At 35.8% G+C, this 18958-nt stretch overlaps 1 protein-coding gene across 1 annotated transcript; it reads left to right on the top strand.

Annotated features, from left to right (window-relative positions):
• Window positions 1–1609: 1609 nt before the first annotated feature.
• Window positions 1610–12723, top strand: Ssadh (succinic semialdehyde dehydrogenase). The gene is made up of 9 exons (XM_090178962.1): window positions 1610–1782; window positions 1851–1976; window positions 2076–2198; window positions 2260–2514; window positions 2595–2855; window positions 2918–3061; window positions 3125–3283; window positions 9608–9777; window positions 12343–12723. Exons 1-9 carry the CDS (start codon window positions 1753–1755, stop codon window positions 12608–12610), a joined length of 1536 nt encoding a protein of 511 aa, XP_090035088.1. The 5' UTR covers window positions 1610–1752; the 3' UTR covers window positions 12611–12723.
• Window positions 12724–18958: the final 6235 nt, after the last annotated feature.

Raw genomic sequence — 18958 nt, 5'->3', positions numbered from 1 at the left:
ACTTCATGGCAATTTCCTTGAAGATGTTTTATTTAAGCGCCTATTCGAGAGTTTCTTTGTAAAGGTATTTTAAAATACCGCCAGTAGAGCCAATTTCAATAGTTTTGACACGCGCTTTTAATTTATCGCAATTAGCTATACTGGTACTTTTGCGTGAGACTAATTTCAAGAATGCGGCTTATTATCATATTTTCCAAAGTGAATGTTGTTTGGCCGGTGCATATGTGCATATGGCATCAGTGCTACATTTTAGAATCCGATAGATGGCGGTAATGTTATTGAAACTGGCAAATTTTAATAAGATTGGACAGGAATGGAGTTGTCAAAACGGTCGTTCACAGGGTTTGCACAATCACGCCCACCTTAAAGAAGGGGAAATCAACGTATTCATCTCAAACCTCTGGTAACATAATATCAAGACCCCTTATCACCTATTTGTTGTGAGCTTTTGTTAAGTTGGTGTGATCGCCAAGCATGGGTAGAGAAGCAAAATAAATTGCATGAGTGAGTCAGTGAGATCATGGGCCACACATAGACATGGGCCACACCGGCGTTTGAATTTTTTTACTATATGACGAGAGCGCCGGAAATAGGACAAGAAGTGGAAGAATTTGACTGGCTATATATCATATTATGAGGTACGGAATGGGAGGAGCTTCTGGATTTTCACCCAGATTTTCCAAACGCCAGTGTGGCCCATTATAATAACATAAAGCGCCTATTATCACGATTAGAAAATGCTTTTCGGATTGAACTACGGCCAACTTTAATTACTCGCTGCAACCAGTAATCAAAGTTAGCCGTGCTTTAACAAATTATTAAATAAACTGGAAACCATTGAGTTGGGAATATGGTACTTCTAAATCCACAATTTATATCTGCTGTGAGCCTGTGGCTGGGGTCTTGAGGAACATTTTCAGAAAATCACGTACGAACCGAAACATTAATAGGTGGTTTTTTTTTCGCTTGTCCGGGGACAAAAAGTGTAAACTTTTTACCCTAAGATGTTTTATTCGCCTGTTCTCGGGGTAAGATTTACCCTGTCCCGAATTTTGTTCGCTTGTTCCAGAGCTCGAAGGTTACACTTTTTACTCCTTCTCGAAAGGAGATGTAGACTGTAGAGGGAGTAATCTAGCTTTGTCGTCTGCTTAAATTTCGTTTCACGAAAACATGACGGGAAACTTTTTATAAATAACCTTTAACCTTTAACTACTCCCTTCTTACTCCAACTCGTTTCTTTCGTCAAGACAGAATTGAAGTAATATGACGTCATATGGCTACACTTTTTAACCTGCTCAAAAAACCCAGGACAGACGAAAAAAACCACCTATTTTTATCAATAGTCAGTGGCGTTTCCTATCGTTCAAAGAGAATATAATTTTTTAAATGTCGTCTGCTTATACTCGTTTCACGCGTAGAGAGCACCACTAGCTTAAACTATTATTACGACTAACTTGCGGTAGATGACGGCACCAACTAATGATAACTGTTTCACTTCATACATGAAGCCATCAAATACATATATTGGCTCTAGAAGTACTATATTCCCTGCTATATTCCTAACTCAATGCAGCTGGCAACACTAGTCTTCTAGTTGTCAAAAAGTAGGCTTAAGAAATTCAAAAGAAGGATGTTGAGGTGTTTTATTCCTCTACGGCCCAGAAAAATTGATTAAAATAACCTTGTGCTTATAATTTTCATGATAAAGAAAGATAGGAATATCTTTTGCGTGGTTATTTGATAAGTTTTGTAATGGCTTTTGTTAAACATTACTGGGTTTTAGTACGTAGTCTTTTTAATTGCTTGTCTTGATTTACCTCGATTTAAAGTAAATAAAATTTCCATTTCAGAGTAGACATGCAACACATATTTTGAAAATTATGTCGAGACAAGCTCATTTTCAGTCTCCATTGCTTAAGGATAAAGCTTATATAAATGGAAAATGGACAGCTGCGAAGAGCGGGAAAACATTTGAGGTAAATATAATTAACAATAAGTAAATTTCAGAGTTGCTTCGACAGAATTTTGGGTCTCAGGCAAAACGAGACATAAATTTATTTACAAGTGTTTCTTAGGTAATTAATCCATCAACTACTGAAATAATTGGCCATGTTGCAGACTGCCACACCGATGACGTGCATGAAGCCATAAGCGCTGCTACTAAGGCATTTGAGACGTGGAGTGTTACCACTGCAAAGGTACCTAACCTTTTATTTTGATTTTTTTTGGCTTAATCTAATGAGATTAATGGTTATCTAGGAACGCGGAAAGTTGTTGAGACGCTTATTTGAGCTACAGAACAAATATCAAGATGATTTAGCCAAAATTATAACTCTAGAAATGGGCAAAACATTGAAAGAGTCTCAAACTGAAATTACTTATGGCTCTTCATTTTGGGAATGGTTTTCTGAAGAAACCCGTAGAATATACGGAGATGTTGCCCAGTCTCCATTTCCTGGTCGTGAGATGTTATTCATAAGGCAGCCTGTTGGAGTAGCAGGACTAATTACTCCCGTAAGTTGAAGTTAAATTTTCCTTGATTGCAAGCTTTTTTCTTTGGTTTTAACTTGTTCCATTATGAACTTGAACTTCAGTGGAACTTTCCAAATGCAATGATTACTCGCAAAGCTGGAGCCGCATTGGCTGCTGGTTGTACTGTCGTGATTAAACCATCGGAAGATACCCCATATTCTGCTTTAGCATTGGCTCACATCGCTGAAGAAGCCGGTTTACCACCTGGTGTTTTCAATGTGTTACCTACATCTCGTGCCCACACGCCCGCTGTTGGAAAATTACTGTGCGAAAGTCCATCAGTAGCCACAATTTCATTTACAGGCTCAACTGCCGTTGGAAAGGTACAGTTCTTGTGAATTTGACAATATTTTTTTGACAAAATGTAATTTTATTAATTTATTAGCTATTATTAGAACAATCTGCATCAACAGTTAAAAAGGTATCGTTGGAACTGGGTGGTAACGCACCCTTTATCGTGTTCAAATCTGCGGATTTGGATAAAGCTGTTGCTGGAGCCATGGCTTCGAAATTTAGGTGTACGGGGCAGGTAATTAACTCTTTGAAACTGTTATAGATAATCAGCGAAATTAATTTGTACATTACGATACAGACATGCGTTTGCACAAATCGTATGTTAGTACAAGAAGAAGTTTATGAAGATTTTGTGAAACGATTATCGACAGCCATGTTGAAGGAACTTCATGTTGGAGATGGTTTTGATGAAAAAACAACTCTTGGACCTCTAGTCAATGAAAAAGCTGTTCATAAGGTTTTACTCTTTAGTTTATAGAAGTGTTGGCCGATATCCTAATTTAACTGATACCGTTTTTAGGTATACCAATATCGTAATTTAACTGATACCGTTTTTAGATATACCGATATCTAACCGATTATTACTGATACCGTTATCTAACCGATTATTACCGATACCGATATCTAACCGATTATTACCGATACCGATATCTAACCGATTATTACCGATACCGTTATCTCGCCGATTACTACCGATATCTAACCGATTATTACCGATACCGTTATCTCGCCGATTACTACCGATATCTAACCGATTAATACCGATATCTAACCGATTAATACCGATACCGCTATCTAACCGATTATTACCGATACCGCTATCTAACCGATATCTAACCAATTAATACCGATATCTAACCGATTATTACCGATACAGATTTCTGACCGGTTATTACCGATACCAATATATAACCGATTATTACCCATATCTAACCAATTATTAGCGATGCCGTTTACCGATATCAATATTCTAACCGATTATTACCGATACCGATATTTAACCGATTAATACCGATATCTAACCGATTAATACCGATATCTAACCGATTAATACCGATATCTAACCGATTAATACCGATATCTAACCGATTAATACCGATACCGCTATCTAGCCGATTATTACCGATACCGCTATCTAGCCGATTATTACCGATACCACTATATAACCGATTATTACCGATACCGCTATCTAACCAATTATTACCGATACCGATATCTAACCAATTAATATCGATATCTAACCAATTAATACCGATATCTAACCGATTATTACCGATACAAATTACCGATATCAATATTCTAACCGATTATTACCGATTTCAATATTCTAACTGATTATTACCGATATCAATATTCTAACCGATTATTACCGATACCAATATCTAACCGATTATTACCGATACCGATATATAACCGATTATTACCGATACCGAGATCTAACTGATTATTACCGATACCGAGATCTAACCGATTATTACCGATACCGATATCTAACCGATTATTACCGATACCGCTATCTAACCGATTATTACCGATACCGCTATATAACCGATATATAACCAATTAATACCGATATCTAACCAATTAATACCGATAACTAACCGATTATTACCTATACAGATTTCTGACCGGTTATTACCGATACCAATATCTAACCGATTATTACCCATATCTAACCAATTATTAGCGATACCGTTTACCGATATCAATATTCTAACCGATTATTACTGATATCTAACCGATTAATACCGATATCTAACCGATTAATACCGATATCTAACCGATTAATACCGATATCTAACCGATTAATGCCGATATCTAACCAATTAATGCCGATATCTAACCAATTAATACCGATATCTAACCGATTATTACCGATACAGATTACCGATATCAATATTCTAACCGATTATTACCGATATCTAACCGATTATTACCGATACAGATTACCGATATCAATATTCTAACCGATTATTACCGATATCTAACCGATTATTACCGATACAGATTACCGATATCAATATTCTAACCGATTATTACCGATATCTAACCGATTATTACCGATACAGATTACCGATATCAATATTCTAACCGATTATTACCGATATCAATATTCTAACCGATTATTACCGATACCAATATCTAACCGATTATTACCGATACCGATATATAACCGATTATTACCGATACCGAGATCTAACTGATTATTACCGATACCGAGATCTAACCGATTATTACCGATACCGAAATCTAACCGATTATTATTGATACCAACGTCTAACCGATTATTACCGATACCAATATCTAACCGATTATTACCGATATCTAACCGATTATTACCGATATTTAACCGATTAATACCGATATCTAACCGATTAATATCGATATCTAACCGATTATTACCGATACCGATATCTAACCGATTATTACCGATACCGATATCTAACCGATTATTACCGATACCGTTATCTCGCCGATTACTACCGATATCTAACCGATTATTACCGATACCGTTATCTCGCCGATTACTACCGATATCTAACCGATTAATACCGATATCTAACCGATTAATACCGATACCGCTATCTAACCGATTATTACCGATACCGCTATCTAACCGATATCTAACCAATTAATACCGATATCTAACCGATTATTACCGATACAGATTTCTGACCGGTTATTACCGATACCAATATATAACCGATTATTACCCATATCTAACCAATTATTAGCGATGCCGTTTACCGATATCAATATTCTAACCGATTATTACCGATACCGATATTTAACCGATTAATACCGATATCTAACCGATTAATACCGATATCTAACCGATTAATACCGATATCTAACCGATTAATACCGATATCTAACCGATTAATACCGATATCTAACCGATTAATACCGATACCGCTATCTAGCCGATTATTACCGATACCGCTATCTAGCCGATTATTACCGATACCACTATATAACCGATTATTACCGATACCGCTATCTAACCAATTAATATCGATATCTAACCAATTAATACCGATATCTAACCGATTATTACCGATACAGATTACCGATATCAATATTCTAACCGATTATTACCGATTTCAATATTCTAACTGATTATTACCGATATCAATATTCTAACCGATTATTACCGATACCAATATCTAACCGATTATTACCGATACCGATATATAACCGATTATTACCGATACCGAGATCTAACTGATTATTACCGATACCGAGATCTAACCGATTATTACCGATACCGCTATCTAGCCGATTATTACCGATACCGCTATCTAACCGATTATTACCGATACCGCTATATAACCGATATATAACCAATTAATACCGATATCTAACCAATTAATACCGATAACTAACCGATTATTACCTATACAGATTTCTGACCGGTTATTACCGATACCAATATCTAACCGATTATTACCCATATCTAACCAATTATTAGCGATACCGTTTACCGATATCAATATTCTAACCGATTATTACTGATATCTAACCGATTAATACCGATATCTAACCGATTAATACCGATATCTAACCGATTAATACCGATATCTAACCGATTAATGCCGATATCTAACCAATTAATGCCGATATCTAACCAATTAATACCGATATCTAACCGATTATTACCGATACAGATTACCGATATCAATATTCTAACCGATTATTACCGATATCTAACCGATTATTACCGATACAGATTACCTATATCAATATTCTAACCGATTATTACCGATATCTAACCGATTATTACCGATACAGATTACCGATATCAATATTCTAACCGATTATTACCGATATCAATATTCTAACCGATTATTACCGATACCAATATCTAACCGATTATTACCGATACCGATATATAACCGATTATTACCGATACCGAGATCTAACTGATTATTACCGATACCGAGATCTAACCGATTATTACCGATACCGAAATCTAACCGATTATTATTGATACCAACGTCTAACCGATTATTACCGATACCAATATCTAACCGATTATTACCGATATCTAACCGATTATTACCGATATTTAACCGATTAATACCGATATCTAACCGATTAATACCGATATCTAACCGATTATTACCGATACCGATATCTAACCGATTATTACCGATACCGCTATCTAACCGATTATTACCGATACCGCTATATAACCGATATCTAACCAATTAATACCGATATCTAACCAATTAATACCGATATCTAACCGATTATTACCTATACAGATTTCTGACCGGTTATTACCGATACCAATATCTAACCGATTATTACCCATATCTAACCAATTATTCAGGGTTGGCAAAATCCTTGTTTTTTTTAAAAAGAACAAAAACAATGTTTTTTATTGTTTTAAACAAGATTCATTGTTTTAAACTGTTTTTAAAGCGAACAATAAAAAACACATAATAAACAATAAAAAACTATGTTTAAAACACGTTTTAAACTAATCATTATACTTATGAATCACGAGTAAACTCATTTAAAGTAATATTACGTATCATTAAACGTATTATCATAAGTGGCATAATTACCCTAAGTGTGTCAATAAGATGAATTTTTCCATGATACCTTGTTTAACGAAATTGACGTAAATGACGTCATTTTTCCAGTGACGAAATTTACGTAATGTGTTTGCGAAGCGGCGTCTGCGGCGCGAGCATTAAAAATACCATATAGAGTACTTGAACGGAATTCGCGAGTCCTACGGTTCTTTGGTCTGTTTAGAACAAGCTCAAATTGAAGATTTTCTGTGGGAAAGGCTCCTATTGGCACACTTAGGGTAATTATGCCACTTATGGTATTATAAATAAACTCACAGGGAGAAGAACCAATGAGTACACGCTTATTTAAACGAGCCAAGAATTTCGCTAAGCGTTGTTGACCAACCATTGACGGCCTTAGGGTTTTCGATGCCCCATGCAAATACTACCTAACCCGTAGTAGGGTTTTTAATATAGCTATCATCCTGGAATTTTTGGTCGCATAGAACTAAGAAAAGGGAAAATATCCACCCATTGTTTTTAGTTTTGGTTTATTGAAATGTGCACGTCTGCAGTCATAAATCATCACAAATAAACAATGTTACATAAAATAAGATTTTAGGTACCTCTATAATCTTAAAACTTCCATCACGTCATAAAATTTCTAAAAAATCGAGAAAGGGGACCGAAATCCCTTGATTTTTATCTTGGAGTGCCGCCTAGTCGGTTTTAGCCCGATCTGTCCAGACCGGCCGTGCTTCTTGTTACTTAAAACCCGGCACAATCCGACTAAACAGCAACCCTACTTTTATCTCGTGCATAGGTAGTGTCCCAAATAGATGTATATTGGCAGCTATATAAATTCTATTTAAACAAAAAGACAAAATTCAATGCGCTCGTAGGATTTTTGCACTGGTAGGAAATTTATGAAATCATATCGAGCCTTTTCAGTCGCTCTTTTCAGAGAATCTTTAAATCAAACTACCCGTTATAAATACAATTTACATTTCTTAGAGCCTTGGAATGGTTTTTTCTACCTTTTCCCTCATATTGAATAACCAAAATCTTACAAAAAACAATGAAAATTTACCTTATAAAAAACATGTTTAAAACAGATAGTTTAAAACGTTTAAAACAAATTGGTGTTTGTTTAAAATAATTGTTTTAAACGTGTTTTAAACACTTGTTTTAAACCTTTTGTTTAAAACTTGCCAACCCTGCAATTATTAGCGATACCGTTTACCGATATCAATATTCTAACCGATTATTACTGATATCTAACCGATTAATACCGATATCTAACCGATTAATACCGATATCTAACCGATTAATACCGATATCTAACCGATTAATACCGATATCTAACCGATTAATGCCGATATCTAACCAATTAATGCCGATATCTAACCAATTAATACCGATATCTAACCGATTATTACCGATACAGATTACCGATATCAATATTCTAACCGATTATTACCGATATAAATATTCTAACCGATTATTACCGATATCAATATTCTAACCGATTATTACCGATATAAATATTCTAACCGATTATTACCGATATCGATATCAACCGATATCTAACCAATTAATACCGATATCTAACCGATTATTACCGATACAGATTACCGATATCAATATTCTAACCGATTATTACCGATATAAATATTCTAACCGATTATTACCGATATCGATATCTAACCGATATCACTATTCTAACCGATTATTACCGATACCGATATCTAACTGATTATTACCGATATCAATATTCTAACCGATTATTACCGATACCGATATCTAACCGATTATTACCGATACCGATATCTAACCGATTATTACCGATACCGAAATCTAACCGATTTTTATTGATACCAACGTCTAACCGATTATTACCGATACCAATATCTAACCGATTATTACCGATACCAATATCAAACCGATTACCGAAACCAATGTCGAACCGATTATTACCGATACCAATTATTACCGATACCGATATCAAATATTACCGATACCATATTTTCCAATAACTTAGCAAAGTCTAGGGTCAAGGTTAGTGGCGCCATCTGCCTTGTTTTCGAGAATATTGGTTTTAAAATATCAGAAAAAATTCGAAAATAACGGTATCAGGTAAAATCGGTAATTTAGACGCGAACCGTTTTATCGGTAACTGATACCGACATCGTATCGGTTTCGGCCGATCACTAGTTTATGGTCTATTTAATACTAAATTTGTCCACTTGTTTTGAAAGATTGAACAACATGTTTCTGATGCCAAGGCTAAAGGAGGTTCGGTAGTTATTGGTGGAAAACCTCATTCCTTAGGGAGAAATTTTTACGAACCGACTTTAATTACTAATATAACTACCAATATGCTTGTTTGTGAGGAGGAAACCTTTGGACCATTAGCAGCTGTTGTGAAGTAAGTGGCTGTGGTATTTGCCACACATAATATCCATAAACAGTGTTGCCAATGTTTGATAGACGCAATTCCCATAGCTAAATAGTAAATTATCTATGAACTCAAACAACCAATTGGCCTTTCTATAAAGTAACATTGGCCTTCTTGTTTAGATGTATCGGGCGCGTCACTCGTGACGTAGAAGTGACGTTTCGCTCTGACAGCCAATAGACGCTAGCATAAACTCTATTCATGTCTTATTCAACTTGTTTAAAGTTCCACGCGCGTCTTGATATTTTGGGGTAAACGGGCTCCAGCGATTTCGCGCGTGCTCCCTGAAATAAAAATGCGCGAGCCTTTTATGCTAAAATATTAAAGAGCGCGTGGAACATTTTAGCAAGTTGAACAAGATATGAATTAAAATTCGACGAGTCGCCCTTTTTATAAAGATCTTAACTTGGAAACTGAACTGAACTCCTACGTATCTCGTGACGAAAGCGATACATTAAAACAAGTTCGGCAAGCGTAATGACTTTATAGAAAGGCTTATTTAGCCCCGCCCTCAACGAAAACTTATTAACGTATTTATTTAATATACCCGGAAAAATTAGCTCTTTCTTTTAAAATTTAATTCGTATTATAAGGAGCTTTTTAGGACCATTTACAGTCGTTAGGAACTAGAAATGAAATTACAAAAGCATGGCTTGTGATTTCCAAAAAAAGTATTTAAAATATGTGGCTCATTTTCACTTATAATAGCCCTTTAAATAAAAGATCATTCATAGCCGATTATAGAGTTTGTGCTGCTGCGACTGGACATACAACTGGTTTGTCTATGGTCTATCTTTATACTGCCAAAGCTGATAATTTTCTATTCATAGATCTGGCAGCATTTTTCAACAGGGGGCATGACAGTCAGAGAGGGGTTTATTTAAGCGCCTATTTCCCTTTTTCCTTTTAGAAAAAATCGCGGAAAATCCCGCACATTGGCAACACTGTCCATAAACTTATTTTCTGATTACGTTTTCTTACATGTAAAATGAGTAATTTTAAACAACCACCAAATTGGGACCAATCAGGGTCGTAACTACAATTTCTGGGCCCCAAGCAAAATATAAGTTAAGGCTCCACTACGCCAGCGCCTTTTTTGACTGGGCCCAATAAAAATGTTAAATACCGCTACTGTCTACTACTACTTATTTCGAGTAATGTTTTGACGTAAACTACTAATCTATTAACTGTAAATCTAACCCGCAAAAACAATAGCTTTCAAACATCGAGATGGTTTTAGCATCTCTGGGAAATGGGAACCTACAGGTTATAGTCCTGTGAACTGTAATAGGGCCAGTTTAAGGTAGGCGGTACAGCTAAATCTGGGGACCCTAATTTGGGGTATCATAATTAGAAGGCCAAACGGTTTAAACAAATACAGGGCCGCCCACCAGAGATATGGCCCTAGGGATTGATGTAAACCCACTTACAAGGAGACGACCCGAGGTGTTACACACCGATTTTGTTCAAACTCGGGGTTTTATTCAATGGGCAACGGGTTTACCATGGCAACGAAAAATGTTTTTGACAACATAAAATTTAAATTTTCCCATTGAAAATAACATGGGATTTTGACCGATTTCCCTTTGAAAAAACATTTAAAAAATTGATCAAAATGTGATCAATTTTGGATTTTTTTTCGTAAATTTTTATAATTTTGGTATTTTTGTTTTTTCAATTTTGTAAAATGTTTCACAGGGGGAACCCTTGGAATCGGTCAAACATTAGGTACATATCAATAGGGTCCTTTGTCACAACTATTTTAAAACGGCGCGCGACGCACGCTCGGTGATACGTTCAAAATTAACACGTGACACCGAGCGTGCGTTGCGCACCGTTATAAAATAGTTGTGACAAAGGACCCTATTGATATGTATCGCCATCTTTAGTCGGAGTAAACAAGAGGAGGGTGGTGTAAAAACCCTTCATTAGTTCCGGCGTAAGTGGATAATAAACATAAGTATGACACTTCCTTTTCACCCAATGCAATTTTTTTTAATGATAGTCGGTTTCGTCAATGACAACGTAAACCATTACGTACCGACGGACTGACAACTCTCCGCGAACTGCTCCTAGTATTCGGAGGATGCCCGTAAAATCGCCGACAGTCCGCCGGCAGCCTTTTCGACGGACCTGCCAGGCCTATTAAAAATTGGAATGCTTTGAAAGGTGTAAATAACGCTTACTCTTGGAAAATAATGATGAATTATTGAATCGGAAGATAAAAATAACTATTATAAACACTGGCTCCATTTCAGAAGTTGGTTATTTTCGAATTTCAAACCCAAGCGCGTGTACGCTCGTATTTCTCGCCATCAAACTAACCAACTATTTTGCCAACGGAAACACTAGTAAATGACGAGTTTCCTGTTCGAAAACTTCCTATTTCGCAATCACTCCGCGACAGACTATCATTCTGTGCCATACTTATGGTTATTATGTTACTTATGGTGCCGTTGGATTATCAACTGTCACACGTCATATTATTATGTTACTTATGATATTATATAGATCTGATAATAATGAACATTTCAGATTCAAAAGTGAAGAGGAGGCTTTAAGTATAAGTAATTCCGTGCGAACTGGATTAGCGGGATATTTCTACACTTCAGACATCAGCCAAGCGTGGAGAGTCGCCAAGAAACTCGAGGTCGGGATGGTTGGCATCAACGAGGGTTTACTTTCTTGCGCGGAAGGCGCGTTCGGGGGCGTCAAAGAATCGGGACTTGGTCGGGAAGGTTCCAAATACGGCATTGATGAGTTTGTTAATATAAAATATATCTGTTTTGGAAATTTGCAATAGAAATATCATAGTTTTTATAGTCGAGTATTTTTTTTTATTAATATTGTTATCAAAATACAAGTCTTCCATTGTTAAGTTTGTTATTATTTTAAATAAATTTTAAGCTCGTGTAATAGGGTTTATTTAAATTATCAATATTTGTCAAATACAAATTACGATAGTTCAAAATGACATTTCAAATTACACGAAATATGGTTTCCATATTATATTGTCTTTTTTTCGCAATTTTACAGTGGCGCCATCTATTGCTATCTATATTCTTCTTAATTATTTTATTTAATAAATGTCTTTCAAAGCTATAATATTAATTATTAATTTTAAACTTTTTAGTGTAGTTAAATAAAAATATTTTTTGGTTCTCATTCCTTATTAATAATTTAGTTTCGTTGGTAATAGCTAGATGGTGCGTAAGTATCGCGTTAGGGGAAATGTACCTCCCATATCAATTCGAACAAAGATTAAATTCGTCTGCTTGATTTCGTATTGGTGGGATTTAACAGTTTGCTAGAGTTATTAGTTTATCACTGTTTTCAAAATTAATAGATCGAGCACACGACAAATAAAGCCGTTTGTTAAATATTTCGCGTTTTTACGTCATTAGGTTTGACAAAATTTGAAAGAGGGCCTTTAGAAGAAAATATAAAATTATATTTACAGAAATTTTGCGATTTAATATCAGAAATCTATAAACACGTTCAATCTAAAAATCTAAAAGAGTGATTGAGTCAAATCAACATCGACCTAAAAACCTTAAGCCTTGGCTACCTCAAAGCATGAGCCAAGAAATAACATGCTCAAAGCAGGTGACTGGTATCGTTCAAAGGCTTCACAAATAGTGACGTAACCCGAGCCTACAATAATAGCGGTTCGTGGGGGCAAATGAAGACGTGTATTAGTGTCAGAAAATTGGAAAAATTTACGTCCCCTTAACTATTGTAGATTGAACCATAGTCGTTCCTTTATTATATATATATATAGATCGTAGCACATTATTCAAGAGCGGAAAGATCAGCTTAAGGAGGGGGGTAAGGCCCCAACCATTTCCCCCCTCTGTACGACTCGTATTTCCCACGCTACCCCATAAAAAATACCACATCTTGAAGCACGCTTTTCAACACTAGAAAAATCCGAAATCTTAAGATACCGTTTGCGTCAACAAGGCGTGCTTTATCGTTTCGTCAGCCACTCGCACCGTTTTCAACGTTATTTTTTTCGCGTCTCGACGGACGGACTGGACGCGTTCGTGGCGTCATCTAGTGAGGAAGCGAAACAGCTGCGAGCGATGTTTGGGAGAGTCTTTTACGCTTGGGTATTTCGCTATGCTTCGCGCCGCTAAACCAGTGAATTTCCTATTCCGACTTGGCCATTTTAAGTCTACTAATCTACGGGATTTATATAGGAAAAATTTTGTTTATATGTTAGGCCTCCGTTTACTTAGGAAATGTGGGTTGTTAATAGGCCCTACGCAAACTGAATGCCCTAATAGTTTTGACAAATGTTAAGGCCCCACGTTTTTGACACGCAAAGGCTTAACTCGGTTTTTGATTTTAAAGCGGTCTTTCTGAAGGCCTTTGACTCTGATCTAGAGTGGGTTTTATGATTTATAATGCAGTGTTGGATTAGGCGGGGAAATTGTTAGAATTTCAATTTTGAAATTGAAACTTTGAGTTGTTCCCCGAAATTTCAAACTTCCTCAATTAAGGCATTTTAAATGCACGTTTTTGGACGACCTCTACATTTTAGGGTCTAACCGACCTAATTGCATTTTATATTCGAAAATTTTGAATTATTTTATGTAAACTTATGACGTTAGTTTGGAAATCGGTAAAAATAAGGCATGACTTTATAAAAATTAAGGCTTAATGGTGATTCTAATTATAATGAGATGTTCAACGTGAACTAATAATTTACATTAATTTTAGTTAAAAAACCAATTAAATAAACTAATTAGCTAAGTCAGAAGTAAATGAACCGAAGTTATTGAAATAGCGCTCAGAATCGGAGGGCGTTTTCCTTATGAAAATGATGAGAAAATCGAGTCAAATAAAAGCTAATTTCCATCCCCGTCTTTTAACATGATAAATTGCACTTGGGAATTGTTGGTATAGTTATTTATATATATAAAAAATGGTTTCATAAAGACAAAAACGTTTTTTTTTTCGGCCTGGGAGCGCACAAAATTTCCAATTCGAGGTAAAAATGTAACTTCATAAGGAAAACGCCTCCAACATGGGGAGTATAGCAGTCTGATAACTCTGCTAATTTACTTCTGGCCGAGTTTAAATAGTTTTAACATAATTCTTACTACATTGTTTAAACGTTGTGCTGAAACTAGTAGGTTTTTACCGAGTTTTTTACTAATATCAGAAGCTGCTAATATTAATGATTATTTAAATAATTACGAAATATTGTTAAAGTTTTTACCATTATTCTAAATCATTAAGTATTATCATAAGTGTATAATATTATTACGTAAGTGTGACACTTCCGATGTTTCACATGCGAAGGTTTTACTGAGAGCTATTCACTATACAGACTGTATTATGGTCTTCGTCGCCGTTTTGCGTCCGCTTGCTAACGCGTCACACGTAGCCTTTGACAGCACCTCGCTAGGGGGAGATTTTCTCCTTGTGATGACGTCACTGCGTTACCAGCTCTCAGTAAAATATTCCCCAAAGTGAAAGACTTATGGAACAATATTATAGACTTATGGTATTATGATGCATTACAATTATTTTCGTAAATTCACGACCGAAACGAGTCTAGGTGGCGTAACGGTGCTAGCTTTCCCGAAGTAGATTTAGCGTCTGCTACAAACAAATTGAAAAGTCTTACGAACGTTTTTTCTTAAGTAAACTTATCAAAATATAAACAAACGATGTAAAAAATTATATTAAAATGAAGTATCATTACTTATACAGTCAAATTTACGAATAATGATGAGGAAAAACTAATAGCGTCTGCTTTAGCCGCTACCTATCTAGGTTTCGATTGCGAACCAAAGAGGGCGTTGCGATAGTTTTCGTTCGCGAATAGCAGTCTAGATTAGTATTGGACCCAATCGAAAGTTGCAATATTGTTTACAAAGTGAAATTAGCTTAGCCAATAGTATTTTTCTATTTGGAAATTAGATATAAATAGCAACGCCATCTACTGTATATTTCACAAATTTAAACCAAATAGTAAATCAGCTTAATAACAACAGCGCCCTTTTAAAATAATCTCCGTAAATCTAGCATGGACTTCGATATTAAACCATCTTTTCAATTAAATTTAAAAGCTGCTTTGGTGAACCAAAAATCAATGGACTCGAAAATTATCAATGTATAGGAGTAGGTTTTCCTCGAGGACCTCATAAACAGAGCCCTTCCAATCTTTGTAGCAATCAATTTAGAAGGGGAGTTTTGACTAGAGGCTGGCAGGATGAGGCAATAGGAACAAGCTAATAATACCAGAGACTACCAGCCTCTTATTATCGGCTCCTTCGAAGTGTCGGGGAGAAGTTGGGGTACAATTTTCCACCCAATTTTTAATGGCTGCAAATTAGCGCTAGTGGGAGTATCCGAAGTTCGCATGGAGTACATTCTAGTTTAAAACTAGCCGGTAGAGGGTTTAAAATCGATATTTAGGGAGGTTATTTTAATAGGTGGGGGAAGTTCAACGTGTGTTAGCCTTTAGCGGAGTTACCAAGGCCTAAATTAAAACGGTATGAAAGGCTCGACGCTTTACGACGCCTCGGCTTTATAACACCCTTCCCTTCCTACTCAATTCGGGCCTTTACCGTATTTTTATGACCGAGGCTTAGAATTTTGAAACGGACAATACAAAGGGGGCGGTAACGGTACGGGGTTTGCTAATAAATTTGCCTCGTAGCGTCATTAAAACGGAACTTCCTGGTTTTAAATCCAGAGGGCTCTACCGTCGCTTGCCGGGTTATTAATTTACTACGCGTTTTTAAATACTTTCTAACGTTGTTTATGGACAAGGCCTACCGACCTCTAACCTGTTTTCAGCGAGCTACGTGATTTTTTTTATACCGGATAGTACAAGGCTTAAGATTTATTAGGCCCATTTTTGCGTTTTTAAAATTTTTTATCCCGTATTTCTGTTACGTAGTTGAAATTTGGGACGTGAGGTTTATTTTCGGTTATTTTTCTCCGTAAAAAATAATTGGGAAAAATTTCGTAGATGTTTATCGCGGTTTTAACGAATTTGAAGACGAGGCCTATTTTGGAAAGCTTCCAAATTTGAGAAGCGTTTTTCAGTTAAGGGCTGCCATTTTCGTTCTTCTTGGAAAGCGCAAACGACTGACGTTTTAACAGGACCATCAAGTTATTGCGTCTTCTTAGAACTTATTATGTCTAAAAGCAATTTATTTTAATTGGGTTATAAATATTTGCAAAAATGTTTACTAGAAGTGATTTAATATTTATATTTTCTGACGAGAAATGTCTCTTAAAGTGACATTTTATTTTTTTCTCTTTTATAGTACTTTATTTAAAAAAAAATCCTTTTCCAAAGATGGAGTTTAAAGGGTGATCTCAATTTGTCATTTAACAGAAGATATCAATATCTCGATATTTTGAAATCTTTAAATCAACACGTAAAAAATGCTGTATACTTTTCTTATTTATTGTTAGAAAGCAAGAATAATATTTTTCGCGATTTATACCAGATGTCACTAGTATCGCGTTTCTCAATAGCTTTGATAATGATAAACTTTGTTAGTCACGTAGTGAGAATGACCTGCCATAGTTCTGTGATATTTTTTAATAGTATGACATTTTCTATTCTTATTAAGCGAGTTTCAATCATCGCCCTGCCATCTATCGGCTTTAAAAGTAACTAGTAGGATAGTACTTTTGGAAACAAAGTGAAAGCATAAGCTGACGTAACTAAGGTCGTAATGCGGTATGACGTCAAAGTACAATCCTTGTCTTATTTTTCACGAAACTGCGCATGTACCACACATTTTTTAAAATCGCTCATTCGATTATAAAAAAATTAGTGAGAGCTATTCGCAACACAGACTAAAGGGTTTGTACGTAGTTAAAATTTTGGTCATAAGTATCGCCGCCTTCCGAACGAGTTTTAAATTGAATATATGAAAGCTGTCTGCTTGTTCAAAATTATCTCGGCACAACAGCTCAGACTTGGAAATAGTGATATTTCTTCACATATTTAGTTGACTGATATTAAAGTAGATGGCGCTATATTTCCTAATCTCTAATCCTATATGACGTCCACTCGCTCTCTCCCTTTGTATGGTTTTAACGCTCCCTAGTGGGCAAACTGAAAAACCAAGTGATTCAATACCGGAAATAAGAGAGATTAGTGTCTGAGGTTTCGTGTTAACTAGTGCACGAGGTTAACGGTAGATGGCGAGTTCAACTTCCGGATATGAATCACAAAGGGATGACTAGTTTTAAAGCAAATAAATCTAACAGCCTTGTCAGGAATAAACTAAAATAAATCTATTGGGTATGTGGGCGTAAAAACATCCTGGGATTTAATTGATCCGGGGAAAATATCGACGTCGCTATGCTCTATTTGAAATAATCAATTTTATGTTGTTCCCTTTCAATAATGCGTCATTATTTCGCCGAAGTAAACGTCAGTTTTCATTAGGAAAGAGTTTCATTTTCAAAAGACCTTAGTCTCAATAAAAAATTAGCTGTGCTAAGGAGATTTATCTCCACCGTTACTTAGAAGTTACACAGCGTCAACTTCGATTGTGGTGTGAACTTCAAATTAATGTGGATAATTTTTTTGTGTGTAAACGAGGCTTACAGGTCTTTAAAGCAAGTGTCGGCTCAACGTGAAGCAGCTCTTTTTCAACAGATTTCGCAATCGTCGATATCAAAACAAGATAGTTAAGCTACATTTTGACCCAAAAGGTTATAGGTACCCCTCGCGTTGATTGGCTCGTTTGTAAATTGGTCAATAAAATAAAATACAGTAATTTTAAACAATATTTCTGCATGGGATATATAATTTACGTTAAAATCCACTAGTGGTCTAACTATAATACTCTACAATGGTTTTCTGACGACGTTATCATTTCGCTACTTTGAATTTCCTCTTCCCTTGCCATAAATAGATGGCACCACGCTCTCACTAAAGTCACATTTTTCGAAGAATCGGATAGATTCGTGGCCATCTCTAATAACAGGGGCCATTTCATAATACAGATGGCAATGATAGAGAAGTCAGTTGCTTTAATGGGAGTAGAAACTAAATCGAAAATTCGTCAACTAACACTGGCTATTAGTTTTCAACGCAACTAGCGCGAATCAGCGCTGTTAAACCAGATGGAAAAAATGTGAAATTCGTTTATTCACCGTAAAT

This window comes from Leiobunum rupestre, chromosome 1 (genome assembly GCF_980474605.1).
Source record: "Leiobunum rupestre chromosome 1, qqLeiRupe1.1.hap1, whole genome shotgun sequence".
Lineage (NCBI taxonomy): Eukaryota > Metazoa > Arthropoda > Arachnida > Opiliones > Sclerosomatidae > Leiobunum > Leiobunum rupestre.
The sequence above is the reverse complement of the archived record's forward strand: the minus strand, read 5'-3'. Positions and strand labels throughout refer to the sequence as shown.

Excerpts from the sequence above, each read along its gene's own strand:
- Ssadh (XM_090178962.1), top strand. The coding sequence starts at position 1,753 with ATGGCTTTTGTTAAACATTACTGGGTTTTA. Across the intron at positions 2,199-2,259 it reads GGAGTGTTACCACTGCAAAG|GAACGCGGAAAGTTGTTGAG; the intron begins GTACCTAACCTT and ends ATGGTTATCTAG. Across the intron at positions 2,856-2,917 it reads GCTCAACTGCCGTTGGAAAG|CTATTATTAGAACAATCTGC; the intron begins GTACAGTTCTTG and ends TTAATTTATTAG.